General features: G+C 43.6%; 1 protein-coding gene across 2 annotated transcripts in view; it reads right to left on the minus strand.

The window, feature by feature from the left end:
* slc4a7 (solute carrier family 4 member 7) overlaps window positions 1-16,723 on the minus strand; it is a 60,276-nt gene extending 43,553 nt beyond the window's left edge. For both annotated transcript variants that reach the window (XM_072692561.1, XM_072692560.1), the window contains exons 1-2: window positions 16,642-16,723; window positions 547-628 (exon numbers count right to left, since the gene is read on the minus strand). In XM_072692561.1, the coding sequence (XP_072548662.1) occupies window positions 547-628; window positions 16,642-16,686 (127 nt within the window). In that variant the 5' untranslated portion in view covers window positions 16,687-16,723. The remainder of the gene's footprint in view (window positions 1-546; window positions 629-16,641) is intronic.
* Window positions 16,724-26,645: the final 9,922 nt, after the last annotated feature.

The raw sequence follows: 26,645 nt of genomic DNA on the forward strand, positions 1-26,645 counted from the left end.
TTAGCAACACCATAGCGACCACCGAGAAACACCATGGCAGCTACACAGGACACCATAGCAATCACTTAGCAACACCATAGCGACCACCGGGAAGCACCATGGCAGCTACACAGGACACCATAGCAATCACTTAGCAACACCATAGCGACCACCGAGAAACACCATGGAAACATAGAACACCTTAGCAACCATCTGGGTCAACAGCCTATACTATATGGTAACCACCTGTGATGCCACAGCAACTACCAAGCTACACTACAGCATCAACGATCAACCAATCAGCAGCAGCTCTGCCGTTCCACTTCTCCAGTTAACGCCTGTCAATCTCCACCCTGCCACCTGCCACCCTCCACCCTGCCACCTGCCACCCTCCACCCTTCTCCTAAAGTGGAGTTTCTGAACTGGCAGCACTGTGATGAAATTCTGTGTAAATGTAGCGCCCAATCAATCAATCAATCAATCAATCAATCACTTTTCAATAACTTTCCCTCCGACTGACATACTGTTCCGCAGTGAACACACACATCATACAGGGGCGTGGCTTACTTTCAAGCTCCTCCTTCTCGAAGTTAGTGTGGATGTTGGAGCTGGTCTTTCCCAAATCCACCACGGCTTCATGATCGTTACCCTGCAACACAACAGACAGAAAGGGAACAGGTTAGAGACGCTCCTCCTCCTCCTCCTCCTGCAGTCTGACGCACCTGCATCGTACAGATCCTTCCCCGGTTCCCCACTATCTAGAACTCCCCGTTACACAATGCTACTAAGGACGAAGCTCCAGCACACCTCCTCAAACACGCCTGCAGGAGAACGCTAACTGCTGATTCTGTTACATCAGCTAACAGACAGACAGGCAGACAGACAGACAGGCAGACAGACAGGCAGGCAGACAGACAGGCAGGCAGACAGACAGGCAGACAGGCAGGCAGACAGGCAGGCAGGCAGACAGACAGACAGGCAGGCAGACAGACAGGCAGGCAGGCAGGCAGATAGACAAGACAGGCAGACAGGCAGGCAGACAGGCAGGCAGACAGGCAGGCAGACAGGCAGGCAGGCAGACAGACAGGCAGGCAGGCAGGCAGGCAGGCAGATAGACAGACAGGCAGACAGACATACAGGCAGGCAGGCAGATAGACAGACAGGCAGACAGACATGCAGACAGGCAGGCAGACATGCAGACAGGCAGGCAGACAGGCAGACAGGCAGGCAGGCAGACAGACAGGCAGGCAGACAGACAGGCAGACAGGCAGGCAGACAGGCAGGCAGGCAGACAGACAGACAGGCAGGCAGACAGACAGGCAGGCAGGCAGACAGACAGGCAGACAGGCAGGCAGACAGACAGACAGACAGGCAGACAGACAGGCAGGCAGACAGACAGGCAGGCAGGCAGACAGGCAGGCAGACAGGCAGGCAGACAGGCAGGCAGGCAGACAGACAGGCAGGCAGACAGACAGGCAGGCAGGCAGGCAGATAGACAAGACAGGCAGACAGGCAGGCAGACAGGCAGGCAGACAGGCAGGCAGACAGGCAGGCAGGCAGACAGACAGGCAGGCAGGCAGGCAGGCAGGCAGATAGACAGACAGGCAGACAGACATACAGGCAGGCAGGCAGATAGACAGACAGGCAGACAGACATGCAGACAGGCAGGCAGACATGCAGACAGGCAGGCAGACAGGCAGACAGGCAGGCAGGCAGGCAGGCAGACAGACAGGCAGGCAGGCAGGCAGGCAGGCAGGCAGACAGACAGGCAGGCGTCTGCGCTGACCAGTATGGGCTGAATCAGGTGTATCAGCGGGTCTCAGTCCGGGCTGAGAGCTGAGGGGGTCCACTTCAGCGGGCCCTCCTCGAACCCGGCCTCAGGCCTCGGGCGGTGTGTGAGCAGTGCTGAGGGATGCTGAAATGGATCTGGCAGAGTTTGTATGACAGAGTAAACGCTGGCACGGCAGAAACGGTGTGTGCAGCCAAGTTAGAGACTAAAAACACACACACCAGTGCGTGTCACATGGGCGACCTGAAGCTGGAGACGCAGCTGTCCTTGGACACACACACACACACACACACACACACACACACACACACGTATGGTAAAGCACTGAAACAGGCGTATGGTGGAGCTCTTATCTCCAACATCTTTGTTGTAATAATGGTCATATTCCCTTTCCAAGCTCCCTTCATCCCTTACACTCAAACACCCTGCGCCCCTAAGACCGAGTGGACTGCACCAGACTGCTGTGGGCCGAATGGGCGGAGCTAGTCTGCTGTAGGCCGAATGGGCGGGGCTTGTTTAATTCAGTACAGTGAGGGAGACCATAATGAAGGCCTTTTACAGCTCAGAGCCGCTGAGAGAGAGAACTGTTCATCTGCTCCGTTTCAACAGACAACAGCCAAATAAAACACACACACACACACACACACACACACAAACACAAACACACACACACACACACACACAGCAGGAATTTATACTGCACTATGAATCAGATTCCCATAAATGGTCAATACACTCTCAGACCTTCTGCAGACAGAGCACAGACCATGTGCACGAGGGGTGTCTAAACTTTTGGTGCAGGGGAGGGGCTACTAGAGTCCAGTATGTGTGTTGGGCCAAACGGACCAGAACGCACAAAAAGGTACAGATGAAGACAGCTGTGCCCAACAGAGCTGCTACCACCCTAAAAGAAGAAGGAGGTCTCTTGCTTAAATCTAAATGCTACTATATGGCAACAGAACCTCACAGCAACCACCTAGCAACCGCCTAGCAACCCCACAGCAACCCCCTTTGAAATATTCCAGCATCCACCTGCATACTGCTTAAGCTGCACATGACTGATCTAACAGTGATGCCGGTGCAGTCACATAACCCACTTGGTATGGCACAGCAACCATGCCATGGATACAACTGCCTGACAACCCCATAGCAACCACCTAGCAACCAGCTGCATATTTCTTATGCTGTGCATATACTGATATAACGCAGTGATGCGGAGATGCTGAAAGCGTCACTGGGTTTCTGCGTATTCAGAGTATATTGGTGAAAAACTGGGATCAAGTATTGGTTCAGTATCAGTTTCAGTATTGATCTCAATCCATTACTCAATACTCAGCCCTGCGTACGGTGTCCCAGCACCGGAATACGGGAACGCTGAGGTTGGTATTAAAATCTGAGCCGGGAGAACAGTTTAATGCTCGTTCCTGATTTACACCTGCTAATCAGACACTGACCCACTCACAGGCCCTCCTGATTGGTCGAGCCTGCCTCAGGTCCCCCCTCTCGGAGTAAGTTCTGGCTGAATCCAGACAGCACAGCCCGAGGGGACAGCGCCGTCTGGAGACGGACTCTCATTAGGAGGCGCTCTCCCTGCTGCAGAAAGCAGGATGGGATGAGGTACATTTTTCCACTCGGAGATCACAGCTCTCTCCCTCTCTCTCTCTCTCTCTCCCTCTGTCTCTCTCTCTCTCTCCCTCTGTCTCTCTCCCTGTCTCTCCCTCTGTCTCTCTCCCTCTGTCTCTCTCCCTCTGTCTCTCTCCCTCTCTCCCTCCCTCTCTCTCTCTCCCTGTCTCTCTCTCTCTCTCTCCCTGTCTCTCTCTCTCTCTCCCTCTCTCCCTCTCTCTCTGTCTCTCTCTCTCTCCCTCTCTCTCTCTCTCTCCCTCTCTCCTCCTCTCTCTCTCTCCTCCTCTCTCTCTCCCCCTCTCTCTCCCTCTCGCTCTCTCCCTCTGTCTCTCTCTCTCTCTCCCTCTCCCTCTCTCCCTCTCTCTCTCTCCTCCTCTCTCTCTCTCCTCCTCTCTCTCTCTCCGTCTCTCTCTCTCTCCGTCTCTCTCTCCCTCTCTCTCTCTCCTCCTCTCTCTCTCTCTCTCCCTCTCTCTTCCTCCCCCTCTCCCCCCCCCCTCTCTGTCTCTCTCTCTGTCTCTCCCTCTCCCTCTCTCCCTCTCTCTCCGTCTCTCCCTCTCTCTCTCTCTCTCTCTCTCTCTCTCTCTCTCTCTCTGTCTCTCTCTCTCTCTCTGTCTCTCTCTGTCTCTCTCTGTCTCTCTCTGTCTCTCTCTGTCTCTCCCCCTCTCTCTCTCTCTCCCTCTCTCTCCCTCATATCCCTCATATCCCTCTGTGAGAAGGTTTGGGGCAGGTTCAGGAGAGCACTGTGTGACACTGTCGATGTGAAGTGCTCTCCAGACTCCGTCTCTACAGAGAGTTTGCTTAAAGCCCCCTGACAATACTGCGATTCCCATACTCCCCAGCTGCTGAGGGAGGGGCTGAGAGCCGGCCTCGCTCTCCAGCACAGGCGGCCCTGATCCGGGAGCTTTATCTGCGGGGGGCGCCGTGCAGACTGCGCTGGTATGGTACCCCAGATGGTTGTTACGCTGTTGCAATGATCCAAGCGGTTGCTGTTAAGCATATGCTACAGTATCCCATGTGGTTGCTTGGTGGCTGCCATGATGTTGTTTAGTGGTTGCTATGGTATCCCAAGTGGTTGCTATGCTGTTGTTCAGAGGTTGTAGCAACCCCACCCCACCCAGCTCCACCTCAGGCCTGTTTACTACTTAGCTCTCCTCTGTGTGAGAGAGAGTGTGTGTGTGTGTGTGTGTGTGTGTGTGTGTGTGTGTGTGTGTGTGTGTGTGGGGGTGAGCAGTGTGTGTAGTGTGTAGGGAAGCCCCGAAGCTCAAACATGCTGCAGGACCTGTTGCGTGTGCTCAGACTAGAACACTGCACCGCCCACCAGCACGCAACTAACCCAGGTGCTTCAGCCTGCTGGCTGCAATCCCAGCATTCCTGAACGCAGCAGCGTCAACCAACACTCCAACCGGCAACACACACCTCTCAGCCAAGCACAGGAGAGAACACACACTGATATCTGAGTAAACACACACACACACACACACACACACACACACACACACCAATCAGTGTTCAATAAGCCTAATCAAATACAGCTTCAGACAAACCACCATTACCCAGCTTTAATAACATTAATATCCAGTATGAAGCTCTAATAGCATTAAGATCCAGTATGAAGCTCTAATAGCATTAATATCCAGTATGAAGCTCTAATAACATTAATATCCAGTATGAAGCTCTAATAGCATTAATATCCAGTATGAAGCTCTAATAACATTAATATCCAGTATGAAGCTCTAATATCATTAATATCCAGTATGAAGCTCTAATAACATTAATATCCAGTATGAAGCTCTAATAGCATTAATATCCAGTATGAAGCTCTAATTACATTAATATCCAGTATGAAGCTCTAATAGCATTAATATCCAGTATGAAGCTCTAATTACATTAATATCCAGTATGAAGCTCTAATAGCATTAATATCCAGTATGAAGCTCTAATTACATTAATATCCAGTATGAAGTTCTAATAGCATTAATATCCAGAATGAAGCTCTAATAGCATTAATATCCAGTATGAAGTTCTAATAACATTAATATCCGGTATGAAGCTCTAATAACATTAATATCCGGTATGAAGCTCTAATAACATTAATATCCGGTATGAAGCTCTAATAACATTAATATCCAGTATGAAGCTCTAATAACATTAATATCCAGTATGAAGCTCTAATAGCATTAATATCCAGTATGAAGCTCTAATAGCATTAATATCCAGTATGAAGCTCTAATAACATTAATATCCAGTATGAAGTTCTAATAGCATTAATATCCAGTATGAAGCTCTAATAGCATTAATATCCAGTATGAAGCTCTAATATCATTACTATCCAGTATGAAGCTCTAATATCATTACTATCCAGTATGAAGCTCTAATATCATTACTATCCAGTATGAAGTTCTAATAACATTAATATCCAGTATGAAGCTCTAATAACATTAATATCCAGTATGAAGCTCTAATAACATTAATATCCAGTATGAAGCTCTAATAACATTAATATTCAGTATGAAGCTCTAATAGCATTAATATCCAGTATGAAGCTCTAATAACATTAATATCCAGTATGAAGTTCTAATAGCATTAATATCCAGTATGAAGTTCTAATAGCATTAATATCCAGTATGAAGTTCTAATAGCATTAATATCCAGTATGAAGTTCTAATAACATTAATATCCGGTATGAAGCTCTAATATCATTAATATCCAGTATGAAGTTCTAATAACATTAATATCCAGTATGAAGCTCTAATAACATTAATATCCAGTATGAAGCTCTAATAACATTAATATCCAGTATGAAGTTCTAATAACATTAATATCCAGTATGAAGCTCTAATAGCATTAATATCCAGTATGAAGTTCTAATATCATTAATATCCAGTATGAAGTTCTAATAACATTAATATCCAGTATGAAGTTCTAATAACATTAATATCCAGTATGAAGCTCTAATAGCATTAATATCCAGTATGAAGCTCTAATAGCATTAATATCCAGTATGAAGCTCTAATACCATTAATATCCAGTATGAAGCTCTAATACCATTAATATCCAGTATGAAGCTCTAATAGCCTTAATATCCAGTATGAAGTTCTAATAGCATTAATATCCAGTATGAAGCTCTAATAGCATTAATATCCAGTATGAAGTTCTAATATCATTAATATCCAGTATGAATATGTAGGGAACTGCTGCAGGTGGAACGGAGGAGGCGGGTTTCTGTTTACGTTCTCGAGGTATCCAGGACAGCGTCAGTCTAAACACACATCAAACACGTCTAGACTGCTCGACCGCTACTTCTGAGATCAGAGAGAAAGACATTCACACAAATCCATCCCACAGAGCTGCTTCATCACCACCTGCTTCCTCATCACCATCATCATCACTGAACCTTCACCAGGACTCCGTTTCAGTGGGAGTGTGTACTCCATACAGCCTCGCCAGATAACAGCGTAAATACACCCACCAAGCTCAGCAGGGAGTAAACAGACCCTGTGCAGATGTGCAGACACACACACACACACACACGCACACACGCACACACACGCACACACACACACACACACACACACACACACACACGCACGCGTGTGGCCTGTGGTCAGAAACATACCAGGATAATGGACGGTTCTTTGGTGTTCCTCACAACGTCACCCCAAAAGTCCTGCATTACTCCCAGGCCGAGCAGACAGGGCAGCTCACACTCACACAGGGGGGAGGATGAGGAGGGGCAGGAGGAGGAAGGCTAAAGCCGAAAGGACGATCCTCTTACTGACGCAGACTAACTCCAGACTCTCCAGTCAGCACACGGTCAGGCCAGGCGGTCTGCCTCACACCAAGGGTCCGCATGCTCCCTCCTCAACCCTCACTGGGTTACACACTCTAAATACGGGGGTTATTTATATCCCTCAGAGGAGTGTGTGTGTGTGTGTGTGTGTGTGTGTGTTTCCAGGAGTGAGGCAGCTCATGTAGGAATGGAATGACACCAGGCAGCAGGCTGACTGACCCCAGAACGGCATGCGGACTGACCTTTGCAAGCTCCACCCACTAGTGTGCATTCACTCCTACCGCCATCATGCTTAAAGCTGATGGTTGTCATGGAAACAGGATCATTATTGATAATATCTGCCGAATGTCCGATCAGGCGGAATCTGGATCCAGTTCAGGTGTCAGCAGAATCTCAGTGGAACCAGCGTGGCCTCACTGCAATCTGGATCCAGTTTAGGGTCGGTAGAACCCAGGTCCAGTGCAGGTTCAGCAGAATCTGGATCCAGCTTAGTTCCAGGGTTGAAGGAGCTTGAGTAGTTGTGCAGAACCAGTCCAGTTTGAGTGGAATCTAGTGAGGATTTAATCTGGATCTGATCCAGTTTCAGTAGAATCTTGATCCGGGGCGGTCCGGATCCAGCGCAGTTCTAAGGGAATCCGGATGCTAGAGATTCTAGAGAATTGTGATCTAGAACAGTTTCAGGAGAGTCCAGATCAGTGGCAGTTTCAGAGTCTTACTTTGGGGCAGTCTCCGGGCAATCCGGATCCAGCAGAGTCCAGCACGGTTTCAGGGACAGCCGGCTCAGTTGCCGTTTCACTGGAATCTGGATCGGCTCCAATAATCAGATTACCGGACACTACTACGGCGGTCTCCGCGGACCCCGAGTGGCGACCCAGCTTCAACCCATTTGGCCGAAGGTGCAGTAGAGGCATTTCTCCGGGTGGTCTTCCAGGTCATTCATGGAAACCCCTGCAGGAATCCGAGGCAGGCCCGGGCCAGACCACCGGGTCAGGAAATGCAGAGCGGGACTGTGTTTTGTGAGTGAACCCTGCAGACAGGGTGCAGTCCTTACACATCTGAGGCCATCTGCTCGTGGCGGTCTCGCCTGATCACACTTCCTGTCTCGAGCGAGTCGCATGTCATGAAAGTGTGAAGACCGAAACATGAAGCCAATTTGCGAGGCGAGAATATCACCCGGGGTGACGTCACCAACCGTCTTTAGAGCAGTGACGCCTCGGCCTGAAAATAGCAGCAATTCCCACCCCGGGTCCCGACAGCGAAGGGCACGCGTTACAGCAATCGTTACGCGGCTGATCCGAATATCCTTCATATTTTATTAACATACATAATAAAAGTCCTCCTGCTTCTCCCGTCTGCTGTGTATCTCGTGGATGAGTCAGGAATGGGGAAGAACGCTCTCAGAGGAAGTGGGGTGTTCGCTCATGTTAAAATGGGCAGATCTGACGGGTTCTGGTCAGGATGTCGCAGTCGTCAATGGAGGACTGTTCCCCAACCCTCACGCAACACCGTAGGCCGGGTGGTGTGGAAAAAGGGCTGGGAGGGTGTCCATCAAGAACGCGTCCGAATAAGCTCATTCCCCCATGTGCGTATTTAAGAGAGCCACAGAGTGGGGGCGCTGTGGGCGCTCACTTAGAAAGCAAGCAACCCTGGATGAAGCAGTCTACTAGATGAACCTGGACCCAGTGGAAACACTGTCGAGGCTTATGAGGCTTTCTCCTCGGAACAGGTGTGTTTCAGCCTCAGGTAGCTGGAGCAAGGCCTGTGCTGTGGTGTTCGGCCTGCTAGCTAACGAGCTAATGAGCGTTGGTCATGTGAGCCTTGATTGGCTGATTTACTACAGCCAGAAGAGGCCACGTCCGTACTCCAGAGATGGCTCTCTTATCCATCTCAGCAGATCTACACACAGTGTGATCAAGTGATAGTGTGCTACTGAGTCAGCAGTGTGTGTGTGTGTGTGTGTGTGTGAGTGTGTGTGTGTGTGTGTGTGTGTGTGTGTGTGTGTGTGTGTGTGTATGTGAGAGAGAGATCAGTCAGCACTGTGAATCTCCTGTAGCGCCCCACAGAGCTGCTAATCTTTCACACAGGGAACAATGCTGAACTTCCTGTGGTCTGATTCACCGCTGCAGCGTCCGCTCGCTCGCTTGCAAAATCCCGCAGCGTCGTCACAGTGTTGCGACAGCCTGAATGGGGCCGCTGTGCACACCAGGAGCTGGGTCCAATCACAATACGAGGCCATCAGAATAACTGACCTCTCCGTGGTCCACGGCCTTCTGTAGCTACAATGCCACCCATCTGAGACTGTGGGCATCATAATAAGTGTGGTACACCCTTACACTCCTATTACATACGTGTATAGTGTGATATAGTAATACATGTCCAGTAGGGGGCAGTGATGTTGTAAAAGGGTATAGCAGTGATGGCGCAAATGAACTGAAACAGGCCGTGAACGTATTAACCCCTGTCTGTTAGATAAACATGATGTTTCACCCCTCGTTCACGCCAGCAGCACCTTTCAGCTGGTCAACCATCACCTATAGCTGATCAGCTCATCACCTAAGCTCGAGCTGACCTGTGGTTGCCATGGTTTCACTGGAAAATTAAAAATGCTACAACAATTTACTTCACTTTACTCACTTTCACGTCCAGGTTTTACCACCACCTACTCAGCCCACCACAGATTAGCCCCACCCACTCAGCCCACCACAGATTAGCCCCACCCACTCAGCCCACCACAGATTAGCCCCACCCACTCAGCCCACCACAGATTAGCCCCACCCTACTGCAGATCTCTGGAATCTGATGGTGGAGCTCCATTCAATACTTTTGAGAAGAGTTAAGGGGATAAGGTGGGGTGGTGGTCATCCAACTATTAATCCAATGCAATCAAATTCTCACAGCAATGCTCCTTCTCCAAAATCTAGTAGAAAGTCTTCTTCTCTGGACAGTTGAGACAGTTACTCCAACAGAAGCAGGAGAAACCCTTTTTAATACCCTTGACTTCAGAAGAAACAATAAACGAGCAGGTGTCCCAATACTTTTGTCCAAAGCAATTATTTCTGAGGCAATATCGTCCAAAAAATAAACAGCCATCATGACTGGCCTAATCTCACCATGGGCTTCTCACAGTGGGCGTGGAGTGAGGGGAAGGGGCGGGGCCGAGTGGGCGGGGCTAGGGGAGGTGTTCACTCACACAGACAGCTTTAATAAGGCTCACTATAAACACACACCATTAATAAGCAGAGCTGCCGTCACTCAGACTGAGCCCCGCTGACGGACGCCAGGGTTTCTGTCGCGGCTCGCTGTCAGACAGCCCCGAGGGATTGTCCTCAGCTCACCTGTACCTCACACCTTACCTGCACCCAGCGCCGAAAACACACCGCCAGCCCTCGTCCCGGCGCCGTAACCCGACACCACGTGTATCCAGCAGTGTTTACAGCGCCCCTGTTTACAGTCTGAGGCTTGCTTTGCTTCTGTTGCCATGAACACAAACAAGTAAAATCAGGCCCGACCCTGATCCCTCATCCCTCATCCCTCATCCAGCCGCTGTGACGACTGGAGCTGGGGGGGGGTGACACAGGGGCGGTCCGCCCAATTAACACGGTGACAGATTTCACACCTTCCCTGCTAACGAGCTCACTGATATCTGATAGCTCTGCACATATCTGGGGTCACCAGGACCACCGGGGTCACAGAGGTCATACCTGGCTTCAGGGTTCCTGTATTTCAGGGGTCTGTATCTATCTAGAACCTGGCCTGTCAGGACAGCTTCTTCTCAATATACTGTCCCAGAAATGACTGCGATAAAAGATTACGATCAGCATTTTAAGATACGTTAACGTAGGGCTGGACGATACGGCAAAAATATCAGTATCACGATATTTAAAGATATTGTCATTATAAAAAATCCATACATCAGTAGTGACAGATTTTTAGAAACTACTACAAACACTCTCCCGTGTTCAGTACAGTGATTTTTAACAAGAAAGGCATATTGCATATCATTACTAAATTTATCACGACACGATAATATCGCCAGCATTATTATCATTATACGTTATATAATACTACAGTTACACCCTTTTAAAGATCAAATAACATTCAATTACGAATATTCAGATTTTATTTCAATGAAGTAAAACTTATGTTACGGTTTTTTTGACAGTGTTTAATAGCAACACTTTGGCTTAGGGCTGGGCGATATGGTAAAAATGGTGTATCACGATATTTACATGATATATATTCATGGTACACAATATTTATCGTGATACATGTGATCACAGACAAAACAGCATCAGTAGCAACAGATTCTTTAAAATTCATTCCCACTTCATCCAGTTAACCCAGACTAATTACACCGGTTTTAATGAAACATGCAGTTGCTGAGTGATAATTAGCACTGACGAGATCCTCCATATGCTAGGAAAGGATAGTTTCACAATAACCTAATTTTCACAATGTGAAATACCGTCATGCTGCCCAACACCAGCGACGACGATACTTCAGAATTACTGTTCAGATACTCTCCCGTACTCGAGTTTATTCAGAATCATCAATTCATCAGCACTAATTAAACAGTTTGTAATAGAACAGTTGATTAATATTCTTTAATAACTGGCGATATCCTCCACAAACTTAGAAAAGTTTACTCTGCATCACGATAACTAAATGTATCACGATACGATAAAATATCGTCATATTGCCCAGCTCTGCTTTGGCTATATGGTACGTTACAGGATCTTGTGAGTGACCGCCAACATGTGTGATCTTCACCCTACTTGTTCCGGCGCCTCCCACAGGTGAAAACAGAACGCACCCGGCCGTCCAAGTGATGAAGAAGACAACAGGACTCATCGGACCAGACTACCTTCTTCCATCACCCTGAGGTCCAGTTCTGACACTAGCGTGTACATTGAGACGGTGGACAGGGGTTAGCTGCCCATTCTTCCACATCCAACACGCCGACTACGAGAACCCAGACCTTCACACGCAGCTCTGATTCCACATCTACACCATTACCTTCACCTGGGAGTGGTCATAATGTTTTGGCTCAAAAATATACACATATACAGAGATTTTGACTCCAACACTATTTGCTTTAGCTCTGCCAGATAAATAACTATAAATTTAGGCCTATACACTCTAATCTATTCTAATGGTATATAGATTTACAGGTAAACACTCTCACTGACCACTGTCTGTTTATTCTAATGTTATATAGAGTGAATTACAGGTAAACACTCTCACTGACCACTGTCTGTTTATTCTAATGTTATATAGAGTTAATTACAGGTAAACACTCTCACTGACCACTGTCTGTTTATTCTAATGTTATATAGAGTTAATTACAGGTAAACACTCTCACTGACCACTGTCTGTTTATTCTAATGTTATATAGAGTTAATTACAGGTAAACACTCTCACTGACCACTGTCTGTTTATTCTAATGTTATATAGAGTTAATTACAGGTAAACACTCTCACTGACCACTGTCTGTTTATTCTAATGTTATATAGAGTTAATTACAGGTAAACACTCTCACTGACCACTGTCTGTTTATTCTAATGTTATATAGAGTTAATTACAGGTAGACACTCTTACTGACCACTGACCATGTTATACAGAGTTAATTAGAGGTAGACACTCACTGACCACTGACCATGTTATACAGAGTTAATAAGAGGTAGACACTCTCACTGACCACTATCCTTATGTATATTTGGGTTTATACTAATTGTATGTAGAGTTTTACAGGTAGACACTCTCACTGACTTTGTTTATTTGGGTTTATTCTAAGGTTATGTATAGTTATTTACAGGTAGACACTCTCACTGATCACTATTCTTATGTTTATTTGGGTTTATACTAATGGTATATAGAATGAATTACAGGTAGACACTCACTGTTCACTAACCTTATGTTTATTTGGGTTTATACTAATGCTATATAGACGTTTACAGGTAGACACTCTCACTGACCACTATCCGTATGTTTTTTTTTTGTTGATTCTAATGTTATATATAATTTTACAGGTAGACACTCTAACTGACCACTATCCGTATGTTGTTTTTGGGTTGATTCTAATGTTACATATAATTTTACAAGTAGACACTCTCACTGACCACTATCCTTATGTTCATTTGGGTTTATTCTAACTGTATAAATAGTTTTACAGGTAGACACTCTCACTGACTTTGTTTATTTGGGTTTATTCTAATGTTATATAGACTTTTACAGGTAGACCCTCTCACTGACCACTATCCTTATGTTTATTTGGGTTTATACTAATAGTATATAGAATGAATTACAAGTAGACATTCTGACTGACCACTATCCTTATGTATATTTGGGTTTATTCTAACTGTATATATAGTTTTACAGGTAGACACTCTCACTGACTTTGTTTATTTGGCTTTATTCTAAGGTTATATATAATTATTTACAGGTGGACACTCACTGATCACTATCCTTATGTTTATTTGGGTTTATACTAATGCTATATAGACTTTTACAGGTAGACCCTCTCACTGACCACTATCCTTATGTTTATTTGGGTTTATACTAATAGTATATAGAATGAATTACAAGTAGACATTCTCACTGACCACTATCCTTATGTATATTTGGGTTTATTCTAACTGTATATATAGTTTTACAGGTAGACACTCTCACTGACTTTGTTTATTTGGCTTTATTCTAAGGTTATATATAATTATTTACAGGTGGACACTCACTGACCACTATCCTTATGTTTATTTGGGTTTATACTAATGTTATATATAATCTTACAGGTAGACCTCATTATGACCACTGACTTTGTTTATTTGGATTTATTCTAATGTTATATAGAGCTTTACATGTAGACACACTTATTGACCCCCATCCTTTGGTTGATTTTAATGTTATATACAGTTTTACATGTATACACTCTCACTGACCACTATCCTTATGTTGATTTGGGTTCATACTAATGGTATATAGACTTTTACATGTAGACACTCTCACTGACCACTATCCTTATGCTTTTTTGGGTTGATTCTAATGTTATATATAATTTTACAGGTAGACACTCTCACTGATTACTGATGTTAGGTTTATTCTAAGGTTATATAGAATTATTTACAGGTAGACACTCTCACTGATCACTATCCTTATGTTTATTTGGGTTTATACTAATGGTATATAGAATGAATTACAGGTAGACACTCTCACTGTTCACTAACCTTATGTTTATTTGGGTTTATTCTAATGGTATATAGAATGAATTACAGGTAGACATTCACTGTTCACTAACCTTATGTTTATTTGGGTTTATTCTAAGGTTATGTAGAGCTTTACAGGTAGACACTCTCACTGATCACTATCCTTATGTTTATTTGGGTTTATACTAATGGTATATAGAATGAATTACAGGTAGACATTCACTGTTCACTAACCTTATGTTTATTTGGGTTTATACTAATGGTATATAGAATGAATTACAGGTAGACATTCACTGTTCACTAACCTTATGTTTATTTGGGTTTATACTAATGCTATATAGACGTTTACAGGTAGACACTCTCACTGACCACTATCCAAATGTTTTTTTTTTGTTGATTCTAATGTTATATATAATTTTACAGGTAGACCCTCTCACCGACTTTGTTGATTTGGGTTTATACTAATGTTATATATACTTTCACAGGTAGACACTCTCCCTGACTTTGTTTATTTGGGTTTATACTAATGGTATATATACTTTTACAGGTAGACACTCTCACTGACTTTGTTTATTTGGGTTTATACTAATGTTATATATACTTTTACAGGTAGACCCTCTCACCGACTTTGTTTATTTGGGTTTATACTAATGTTATATATACTTTCACAGGTAGACACTCTCCCTGACTTTGTTTATTTAAAGGTAAAAAAAGGTAAAGGTGCACGTATTTGTCACTGTACAGCGAAATGTGTCCTCCGCATTTAACCCATCTGGTAGTGAACACACACTCACACACACACACACACACACACACACACACTAGTGAACTAGGGGCAGTGAGTACACACACCCAGAGCGGTGGGCAGCCAACTCCAGCGCCCGGGGAGCAGAGAGGGTAAAGGGCCTTGCTCAAGGACCCAACAGTGGCAACTTGCCGAGCCCGGGAATCGAACCCACAACCCTGTTATCGATATCCCGGCGCTCTAACCGCTGAGCCACCACTTATTTGGGTTTATACTAATGTTATATATAGTTTTACAGGTAGACACTCTCCCTGACTTTGTTTATTTGGGTTTATACTAATGCTATATAGACTTTTACAGGTAGACACTCTCCCTGACTTTGTTTATTTGGGTTTATACTAATGTTATATAGACTTTTACAGGTAGACACTCTCCCTGACTTTGTTTATTTGGGTTTATACTAATGCTATATAGACTTTTACAGGTAGACACTCTCCCTGACTTTGTTTATTTGGGTTTATACTAATGCTATATATACTTTTACAGGTAGACACTCTCCCTGACTTTGTTTATTTGGGTTTATACTAATGCTATATAGACTTTTACAGGTAGACCCTCTCCCTGACTTTGTTTATTTGGGTTTATACTAATGCTATATATACTTTTACAGGTAGACCCTCTCACCGACTTTGTTTATTTGGGTTTATACTAATGCTATATAGACTTTTACAGGTAGACCCTCTCCCTGACCCCTATTCTTATATTTCTATGTGTATATCCTAAAGTTATACACAGTTTAAACTCCTATTTCTGCTCAGATCTCGGCTCAGTCGGAGTCTGGGGAGCAGCCCTGGGTGTTGAGACAGGCTGAGAGTTTGAGGAACCTCCATGGGTGAAGCTCCCCCAGCTCTCCGTGAATAGAGGAACACAGCCTTTAGCTACAGCAACAGCTGAAGAAGTTGTGAGGGAGCAGATCTGCCTCATTAAGCTTCACCCCAGACTCTTACTCATCACTGTCTATTAGTTTAGAGCGACTTCCTGCCAAACACACACATGCACAACAATACCAGCCACGTTTTACGGGGCTTCTTGTTGGAACTGTCCGTTCCACCTTAAATGGTGCAGCAGTTGCATTCTGGCGCCTGAGGCGCCAGAATGCAACTGCTGCACCATTTAAGGTGGAACGGACAGTTCCAACAAGAAGCTGGCGAGTACGAAAACGACTTTCCCCACATGTTTATAAACCCAACACCGCCTCATAACTCCCACCACACCTTCCCCAGACCTACCAGCACCCCTAACCTCCCTCAAAACCCCACCTTTTACCCGACAAACCCCCGTAGTTACTTAGCAAACTCAGAGCACCGATGCTCGGCTCAGTCATCCCCCACCCCCCGCGTTTCTTTCTTTCGACTCGGCTCCAAACCCGACTGTTTACCCCCGTAATCCCCGCCTAATCGTCCTCTCCGGGCTCTTCCCCAGCGAAATGAACCCCGTAAATAACTTCAACACTCACGGTGGTTAAGAGAGGCTCCATCTGCGCCTCCATCTCTTCCTCCATTAGCTCCTCTCTGTCTGCCTCTGCGCTTCCTCTCAGCTCCACATCTCCAACGGCCCCTTCTCCCCGTCAGGCACAAGCCCCGCCCACACCCAGACCGACAAGGCCCTCGGCCAACCACGCGCCAGCAGCGCGGTGCCGGCAACCAATGCTTTTCTGGCGTGGATTGGTGGGAGGGGCTACGATTTGGGGACGAGTCTGGGTCACTTCGGACGAGAGAGATAGCGAGCGTTAAAATTTATCGTTAATAAATTATTTAATAATTGTTTTATGTTTATTTATAATTCTTATATTTGATCTCATTTTTTAAAATATTGTTTATATATTTTTATACTTAAAAATCATTACGTACTTTATATTTAAATATGTTTGTAATAAAAAATTGTAATAAATATATAAACAAAATCGTATTATTTTATATTATTTATATTTTTAACGTCTTAAATGTATATATATTTTATAGTTTATATATTTTTATACTTAAAAATCATTACGTACTTTATATTTAAATATGTTTGCAATAAAAAATTGTAATAAATATATAAACAAAACCGTATTATTTTATATTTATTTATATTTTTAATATCTTAAATGTATATATATTTTATAACAGCATATTAGCTTATTTACATTCATGTATATTTTTTATTTTAATATTTATTAGTATATCAGCAATGCAATTGCATAGTTTTATATTTGATGTTTTACATTACAGTTATATATGAATATATATATATATACATTTCTAAACAATTATTTCATTTATTTTCGTTTATGTTTAAAATGTAAAAAATATATCAAAAGCAAAGACGTCTTTTTAAAATATATATAATTATATATTTGTGCATATTGTTGTAAATATTACACCACATTATTATATTTGGTTATATTTTTTATATTTTTAACATAATGCCTTATTCCCATTTATGTATATTTATATATTAGCTATAAAAGTGCATCGTTGTATTTCATATTATAGAGTAAGAATTATTTTATATAATAAATGTAAAAAAAAATTTTTTAATATAACAACAAAATCATATTTTTTAATGTATGCTTATATATTTGTATGTATTGTTCTAAATAACACATCACAACTAGAAAAATGGTTTAAAAAAATAAATAAAAAATACAGTATATTTTAAAAGCAAATTAAATGAATGAAATGATTGTCATTGTTTTTATGTATTAATTGGAAATAAATTAAAACACTTCATAACACTACTATACTATATGTATATATGTGTGTGTATATATATATATATATATATATATATATATATATATATATATATAGCATACATATATATGTAAAATAGAAAAGTGTAAATATATAAATAAGGCTATTTTACATATAAACAGATGCAGGTGGTCCAGTTCATCTAGAGAACCTTCAGAGCTGCTGGTGGGACTAATAGAGATCCCCTGATTGACTGAAGAAGTCCTTCAGGAAGGTGAAGCAGACTCTGGAGGGGTGGAGCACTGTTCTACTGTGCAGCGACTCCTCCACTAATATCACCTTCATGGACGAGTCACCAGTAGAAAGTGTCTCCTGTGTCCTCGCCACACAGTTCAGAGTCAAAGTCACCGCAGGACCGCTGACTATGTTATATAGCGTTATTTACAGGTAGACACTCTCACTCTCTGGGGCTCTGTTCTCAGGACGTCCCCTTCCACACCTTCAAAGATTCAGCAGGTCCCCAGATAAACCCCACGGACATCCGGAGAACTGGTGACTCACAGCCTGCATTCACCGTTAGCCACATTAGCCTGCCATCCGCTCAGCGCGAGCTTCTCCATTAGCGGATTACAGCACTGCCCGTTCCGGCCTGGCCCTGATTGGCTGACATGGCGAATGACGTCTCGGCTGTGAGGTTCTACGAATGCCACATTCCTCTGGTGTTCTGTTGCTCCATTGTGGGACTGTGGGAGCTGCCGGCTGGAGGTCAGCGCTGAAGGCCGGAACATTAGGCCGCAGGTCGGGTTTTACCCCTTTCTTCTGCACCACGGGCGCCGTAATCCCTCTACTCTCAGGTTACCCAGGTGCTCAGTGGCTGGTAATGATGTTGAGCCAGAGGAATGACTGAGCCGTGGAGGTCAGTCTGTACTCACCTAATGATCCAGTACGTACTGAAAACTGAGAAAATCAGAAACATCAGACAAGCATCATCAGCACGTCACTTCAGACAGCAGCCGATTATTATTATTATTATTATTATTATTAGTGAGAGTAGTAGTAGTAGTAGGGGTAGTAATGAGTGTAGTAGTAGTAGTAAGTGTAGTAGAAGTAGGTGTAGTAGTAGGTGTAGTATTAGGGGTAGTAGTTGAGGTAGTAGAGAGTGTAGTAGTAGGTGTAGTAGTAGGGGTAGTAGTAGGGGTAGTAGAGAGTGTAGTAGTAGGGGTAGTAGTTGAGGTAGTAGAGAGTGTAGTAGTAGGGGTAGTAGGGGTAGTAGTTGAGGTAGTGAGTGTAGTAGTAGGGGTAGTAGTTGAGGTAGTAGAGAGTGTAGTAGTAGGGGTAGTAGTTGAGGTAGTAGAGAGTGTAGTAGTAGGGGTAGTAGTTGAGGTAGTAGAGAGTGTAGTAGTAGGGGTAGTAGTTGAGGTAGTAGAGAGTGTAGTAGTAGGGGTAGTAGGGGTAGTAGTTGAGGTATTGAGTGTAGTAGTAGGGGTAGTAGTAGGGGTAGTAGTAGGGGTAGTAGTAGGGGTAGTAGTAGGTGTAGTAGTAGGGGTAGTAGTAGGGGTAGTGAGTGTAAAAGTAGTAAATGTAGTAGTAAGGGTAGTAGTTGAGGTAGTAGAGAGTGTAGTAGTAGGGGTAGTAGTAGTGGTAGTAGTAGGTGTAGTAGTAGGGCTAGTAGTTGAGGTAGTAGTAAGTGTAGTAGAGGTAGGTGTAGTAGTAGGTGTAGTATTAGGGGTAGTAGTGGTAGTAGTAGTAGCCATAGTAGGTGTAGTAGTTGAGGTAGTAGTGAAAGTAGTAGTAGTAGTAGGAGTAGTAGTAGGGGTAGTAGTAGGGGTAGTAGTAGGGGTAGTGAGTGTAAAAGTAGTAAATGTAGTAGTAAGGGTAGTAGTTGAGGTAGTAGAGAGTGTAGTAGTAGGGGTAGTAGTAGTGGTAGTAGTAGGTGTAGTAGTAGGGCTAGTAGTTGAGGTAGTAGTAAGTGTAGTAGAGGTAGGTGTAGTAGTAGGTGTAGTATTAGGGGTAGTAGTGGTAGTAGTAGTAGCCATAGTAGGTGTAGTAGTTGAGGTAGTAGTGAAAGTAGTAGTAGTAGTAGGAGTAGTAGTAGGGGTAGTAGTAGGGGTAGTAGTAGGGGTAGTGAGTGTAAAAGTAGTAAATGTAGTAGTAGGGGTAGTAGTTGAGGTAGTAGAGAGTGTAGTAGTAGGGGTAGTAGTAGTGGTAGTAGTAGGTGTAGTAGTAGGGCTAGTAGTTGAGGTAGTAGTAAGTGTAGTAGAGGTAGGTGTAGTAGTAGGTGTAGTATTAGGGGTAGTAGTGGTAGTAGTAGTAGCCATAGTAGGTGTAGTAGTTGAGGTAGTAGTGAAAGTAGTAGTAGTAGTAGGAGTAGTAGTAGGGGTAGTAGTAGGGGTAGTAGTAGGGGTAGTGAGTGTAAAAGTAGTGAGTGTAGTAGTAGGGGTAGTAGTTGAGGTAGTAGAGAGTGTAGTAGTAGGGGTAGTAGTAGTGATAGTAGTGAGTGTAGTAGTAAGGGTAGTAGTTGAGGTAGTGAGTGTAGTAGTAGGGGTAGTAGTTGAGGTAGTAGAGAGTGTAGTAGTAGGGGTGGTAGTTGAGGTAGTAGAGAGTGTAGTAGTAAGGGTAGTAGTTGAGGTAGTGAGTGTAGTAGTAGGGGTAGTAGTTGAGGTAGTAGAGAGTGTAGTAGTAAGGGTAGTAGTTGAGGTAGTGAGTGTAGTAGTAAGGGTAGTAGTTGAGGTAGTAGAGAGTGTAGTAGTAAGGGTAGTAGTTGAGGTAGTGAGTGTAGTAGTAGGGGTAGTAGTTGAGGTAGTGAGTGTAGTAGTAGGGGTAGTAGTTGAGGTAGTAGAGAGTGTAGTAGTAAGGGTAGTAGTTGAGGTAGTGAGTGTAGTAGTAGGGGTAGTAGTTGAGGTAGTGAGTGTAGTAGTAGGGGTAGTAGTTGAGGTAGTAGAGAGTGTAGTAGTAGGGGTAGTAGTTGAGGTAGTGAGTGTAGTAGTAAGGGTAGTAGTTGAGGTAGTAGAGAGTGTAGTAGTAAGGGTAGTAGTTGAGGTAGTGAGTGTAGTAGTAGGGGTAGTAGTTGAGGTAGTGAGTGTAGTAGTAGGGGTAGTAGTTGAGGTAGTAGAGAGTGTAGTAGTAAGGGTAGTAGTTGAGGTAGTGAGTGTAGTAGTAGGGGTAGTAGTAGGGGTAGTAGTAGGTGTAGTAGTAGGGCTAGTAGTTGAGGTAGTAGTAAGTGTAGTAGAGGTAGGTGTAGTAGTAGGTGTAGTATTAGGGGTAGTAGTGGTAGTAGTAGTAGCCATAGTAGGTGTAGTAGTTGAGGTAGTAGTGAAAGTAGTAGTAGTAGTAGGAGTAGTAGTAGGGGTAGTAGTAGGGGTAGTAGTTGAGGTAGTAGAGAGTGTAGTAGTAAGGGTAGTAGTTGAGGTAGTAGTAGGTGTAGTAGTAGGGGTAGTAGTTGAGGTAGTAGAGAGTGTAGTAGTAGGGGTAGTAGTAGTGGTAGTAGTGAGTGTAGTAGTAATAGTAGGTGTAGGTGTAGTAGTAGTGAGTGTAGTAGTAGTGAGTGTAGTAGAGGTAGGTGTAGTAGTAGGGGTAGTAGTGAGTGTAGTAGAGGTAGGTGTAGTAGTAGGGGTAGTAGGGGTAGTAGTTGTGGTAGTGAGTGTAGTAGAGGTAGGTGTAGTAGTAGTAGGTGTAGTAGTTGTGGTAGTGAGTGTAGTAGAGGTAGGTGTAGTAGTAGTAGGTGTAGTAGTTGTGGTAGTGAGTGTAGTAGAGGTAGGTGTAGTAGTAGTAGGTGTAGTAGTTGTGGTAGTGAGTGTAGTAGAGGTAGGTGTAGTAGTAGGTGTAGTAGTAGATGTAGTAGTAGGGGTAGTAGTAGATGTAGTAGTAGGGGTAGTAGGGGTAGTAGTTGTGGTAGTAGTGAGTGTAGTAGAGGTAGGTGTAGTAGTAGGTGTAGTAGTAGTAGATGTAGTAGTAGAGGTAGTAGTTGAGGTAGTAGTGAGTGTAGTAGAGGTAGTAGTTGTGGTAGTAGTGAGTGTAGTAGAGGTAGGTGTAGTAGTAGGTGTAGTAGTAGTAGATGTAGTATTAGGGGTAGTAGTTGTGGTAGTAGTGAGTGTAGTAGAGGTAGTAGTTGTGGTAGTATTGAGTGTAGTAGAGGTAGTAGTAGTAGTAGGTGTAGTAGTAGTAGATGTAGTAGTAGGGGTAGTAGTTGTGGTAGTAGTGAGTGTAGTAGAGGTAGTAGTAGTAGTAGTAGATGTAGTAGTAGGGGTAGTAGTTGAGGTAGTAGTGAGTGTAGTAGTAATAGTAGGTGTAGGTGTAGTAGTAGTAGATGTAGTAGTAGGGGTAGTAGTGAGTGTAGTAGTAGTAGTAGGTGTAGCTGTAGGGGTAGTAGTAGTGAGTGTAGTAGAGGTAGGTGTAGTAGTAGGGGTAGTAGTGAGTGTAGTAGTAGTAGTAGTAGGTGTAGGTGTAGTAGTAGTGAGTGTAGTAGAGGTAGGTGTAGTAGTAGGGGTAGTAGTGAGTGTAGTAGTAGTAGTAGGTGTAGCTGTAGGGGTAGTAGTAGTGAGTGTAGTAGAGGTAGGTGTAGTAGTAGGGGTAGTAGTGAGTGTAGTAGTAGTAGTAGTAGGTGTAGGTGTAGTAGTAGTGAGTGTAGTAGAGGTAGGTGTAGTAGTAGGGGTAGTAGTGAGTGTAGTAGTAGTAGTAGTAGGTGTAGGGGTAGTAGTAGTGAGTGTAGTAGAGGTAGGTGTAGTAGTAGGGGTAGTAGTGAGTGTAGTAGTAGTAGTAGGTGTAGTAGTAGGGGTAGTAGTGAGTGTAGTAGTAGCAGTAGTAGGTGCAGCTGTAGGTGTAGTAGTAGGTGTAGTCCTCAGTGTCCTCTTCACTGAAGACAGGAGTCTGATCTTCAGGCTGGTTTGTCTGCACAGAGCAGTTAGCCGGTAGCTAACCACCACACCTGAACATCAGACAGCCTCCACCCTTTGATCTAGAACCCAGCGGGGTTGTACAGTCTACGCTACAGTCTTAGAACCACAAGAGGAGAAGAGCGCAGTGTTCTGTGACCTGAGCTCTTCTCCTGCTGCTGCTGCTGCTGCTCTCGCTGCGCTCTGCGCTCTCAGCCTGGGCTTTACACTGGGATTTGGCTCCACCTGGTGGTCACGGCAGGATACAGCTGCAGGGAGCTTAAACTGAGCTGCTGGGTGATTTGAGGACACACAGCGCCCCCTTCAGGGTCAGAGAATCAGTGCTCGTGTGTAATCAGTGGTCTGTAAGGGACTGGGGTTTCTACTGTAGAATGATTTATTTTAATCTGCAGCATTTTGTGTTCAGATCTCATTTATTACAAATGATTAATAGATATAATAAATGTAATACTCAAACTGCCGGAAGACGTTTTCTAATACAGCTTCTTATGAGGAATGTTAGGAATGCAGACTCCACTGGTTTTTATTTGATGTATATGATTATATGAGTATATGATTGGGATTCAGTGTCTCCTGCTGTTCATATCTCTGTTATTATTTCATTCAGGCTTTGTTTATTAATGTTTTATTTATATTTCTGTTGAAAGTGCTTTAATATTGAATTATTTAAATGAAAAGTCCCACATAAATACGTAATATCACAATTATTATTATCATTATTATTATTATTATTAGTAGTAGTAGTAGTAGTAGTAATCATAATAATATTAATTCTCAATAAATAATTTTCATAATTATTAGTTATTAGTTTTAAAACATCAAAAGGTTTATTAATGGCTGTTCTAGTCATTCCTCTCCATCTTCATCATCATCTTCTTCTTTTTCTTTTTCTTCTTCTTCTTAATAATAATAATAATAATAATCATAATTTTAGTTTACTAATACAAATATTAATATTACTGTTGTTGTTGTTATTGTTTGTCTTATCTGTTATTTTATTTTTTATTATTAATCACAGTAGTAATTAGTTTTTTGAAGAGAAAGAATTACTGTCCAAGCAATTATTATTATTATTATGATTATTATTATTATTATTATGAATATTAATAATAACAACAATATTCATAATAATAATAATACAATATAGAAATAATATTAATATTCATAATAATAGTGTTCTTAAACAGGAATGGCATTTATAGCCATTATCTACTATAGTATATATTATATGTTATTATTTTATATGATTATTATTTGTAGTAGTAATATCTTGAACCCATTAAAATATGTTACAATCTGGTCTAATAACTCTCTTATAAGCTCCCCCAGTCAGAGCTGTTCTACAGTGGAGGTTCTAGATAAGCTCCCCCAGTCAGAGCTGTTCTACAGTGGAGGTTCTAGATAACCTCCCCAGTCAGAGCTGTTCTACAGTAAAGGTTCTAGATAACCTCACCCAGTCAGAGCTGTGGTTCTACAGTGGAGGTTCTAGATAATCTCCCCCAGTCAGAGCTGTGGTTCTACAGTGGAGGTGAAGGGAAGCAGACGTCTGAAGCTCTACTAAAAGCTCCTCACAGAAAGTTCTTCACCTAATGGTGATGAAGACGCTGCCTGATGCCTGAGACACGGTTCTACCAGAGTTCTGAGAAGAGTTCGGCTCTAGAACCTGCTTTTAGAACCAGATCATTAAAATGGTGGAGGGATACATGCTGCAGGGTGTAGTGCAGCTACAGAAAGTAGTCCCTAAAGAGAACTGCATTAGTTCAGATTCTCTATTCACTATTTTACCATCATCATCATCATCATCATCATCATTCCATATAAAACTCGTGTAGCTACACTGGTGGGTTTGGGTAGGAGATAAATTATGGGCTGTATCTGTGTTGTAGTCATGGTGACCGACTCCTGGCTCCGTTCTCCTCCTCTGTACAGAGATCAGAGTGGGTCAGTTTCTCTACAGTGAAGCTCAGATTCAGTCTGAACCCCCGACTCTGACTAAACTCTTCTCACAGTCTGAGCTCTACAGAGGATTCTGGAAACCTGGTGGAGTTCCCCTTTGAAAAGATTCAGTGAGGCCTAGTACAGCAGTGTGTGTGTGCAGTGTAAGTGTGTGTGTGCAGTGTGTGTGTGTGTGTGTGTGTGTGTGGTTGAGGTGAAGAACTGTGGGAATTGCATTGTTTTCAGACAGATCTGTTTATTAGCACAACACGTTAAACTAGCGCTGGACTGGAACCCTTCTAATGTTCCTGTAAATGAACAGAACCCGTCCAGACGCACGACAAGAAGCTTTAATGCAGGTTCAAACACAGTGCAGAACAACGACACACACATGACCCCCAGCACAGCGCTCACACTGCGGACGAGCACACGACACCACGGCCAGTAAACACCCACAGTCTGCTGGAGAGAGAGGAACACGTCCTTTAGTCCAGGGCTCTAACTGCTGGAGGGCCTGGGGACAAGGGGGGGGGGCGCTGAGTGGGTGGAGGGGGTCCGCTGAGGGGTGCTGATGAGGCCTTGGACCACTCAGACTCATATTTGGCACTTACACAGTATTAACACACACCTGGAGGCCTGACCTGTCCCGGGAGAGGAGGAGCAGCCGCCTGCACCCTCGCCCTGCTCTGCTGCTGTGTGCACCCCTGCTCACAGAGTGCTTCTGTACAGACGGAGTAAAGAACCCTCGTACTCCCATGAACAGTACCATAATGGAACCCGTTTTGACGCTTTGACAAAAGTATTGGGACACCTGCTCATTCACTGTATCTTCTGAAGTCAAGGGGATTAAAGAGCTGATCCTGCTTCTGTTGGAGTAACTGTCTCTACTGTCCAGAGAAGAAGACTTTCTACTAGATTCTGGAGGAGGAGCATTGCTGTGAGGATTTGATTGCATTCGACAACAAGAGCGTTAGTGAGGTCAGGGTGTTGGATGATTGATCACCAGCCCACCTCATCATCCTCAACTCATCCCAAAAGTACTGGATGGAGCTCCTCCACCATCATTCCAGAGAACACAGCTCCTCCACTGCTCCACAGCTCCTCAATGCTGGGGGGCTTTATACCCCTCTAGCCCACACCTGGCATTATTAGGCAGCATGGAGCCAATAGGGTCATGATGTTGATCTGCTCCAGAGAGTCCTATTCTATTGGCAGTACTTCTTCTCTACAGGGACTAGACAAGCTGTGTGTGCATTTGCACATCTGTGTCAGCAATGGGTGCAGCTTAAATTTAAAGTAGCTAAATGTTCATTAGAAGGGGTGTCCACAAACTTTTGGACTGATAGTGTTGATAGAACAATTTTATCAGAAACGTTCTTCACTATGATGAAAAAGTTTCTTGTTTAAGGTTCTTTAAAGAACCTTTTCTAAATGTTCTATCTAGCACCATGGTTCCACAATTATTACACAAGTCTATGAAACATATAGCACCCTTTTATATAGCACACCTGGCAGTAGAGGGCGTCCACAGGAGCTTTCTTCTAGATTCTACGGTTCCTTTACACGTTCTAGACTGAGTGTGTTAACAGAAATAGGTCCTCTGACTTGTTATAATAGTGGATGTATATTTAGAACCCAGTTTGCTAAGTGCACACTCCTCAAAATGCTGCTTTAATAACTATTTAATGGTGCTTAAATGGTTCTAGTGGTTCTACATAGAACCCACAAACACCCAATGAACCATTTGGATGCTTAAATGGTTCTTCATTGTGATGGAACCTTATTTAAGGTTCTTTAAAGAACATTTAAAACATTATTAATGCAGCACCAAAGAGGGCTCTGTTATTGTAAAACATCAAAGAAGCTTTTTAGTCTGATACAGAACCCTCTTCAAAGAACGGTGCTCTAATGGTTGTTAGGAACGGCAGAACCATGACAAGTCAAAGAACCATTTC

The sequence above is a fragment of the Salminus brasiliensis genome, chromosome 1, assembly GCF_030463535.1.
Source record: "Salminus brasiliensis chromosome 1, fSalBra1.hap2, whole genome shotgun sequence".
Lineage (NCBI taxonomy): Eukaryota > Metazoa > Chordata > Actinopteri > Characiformes > Bryconidae > Salminus > Salminus brasiliensis.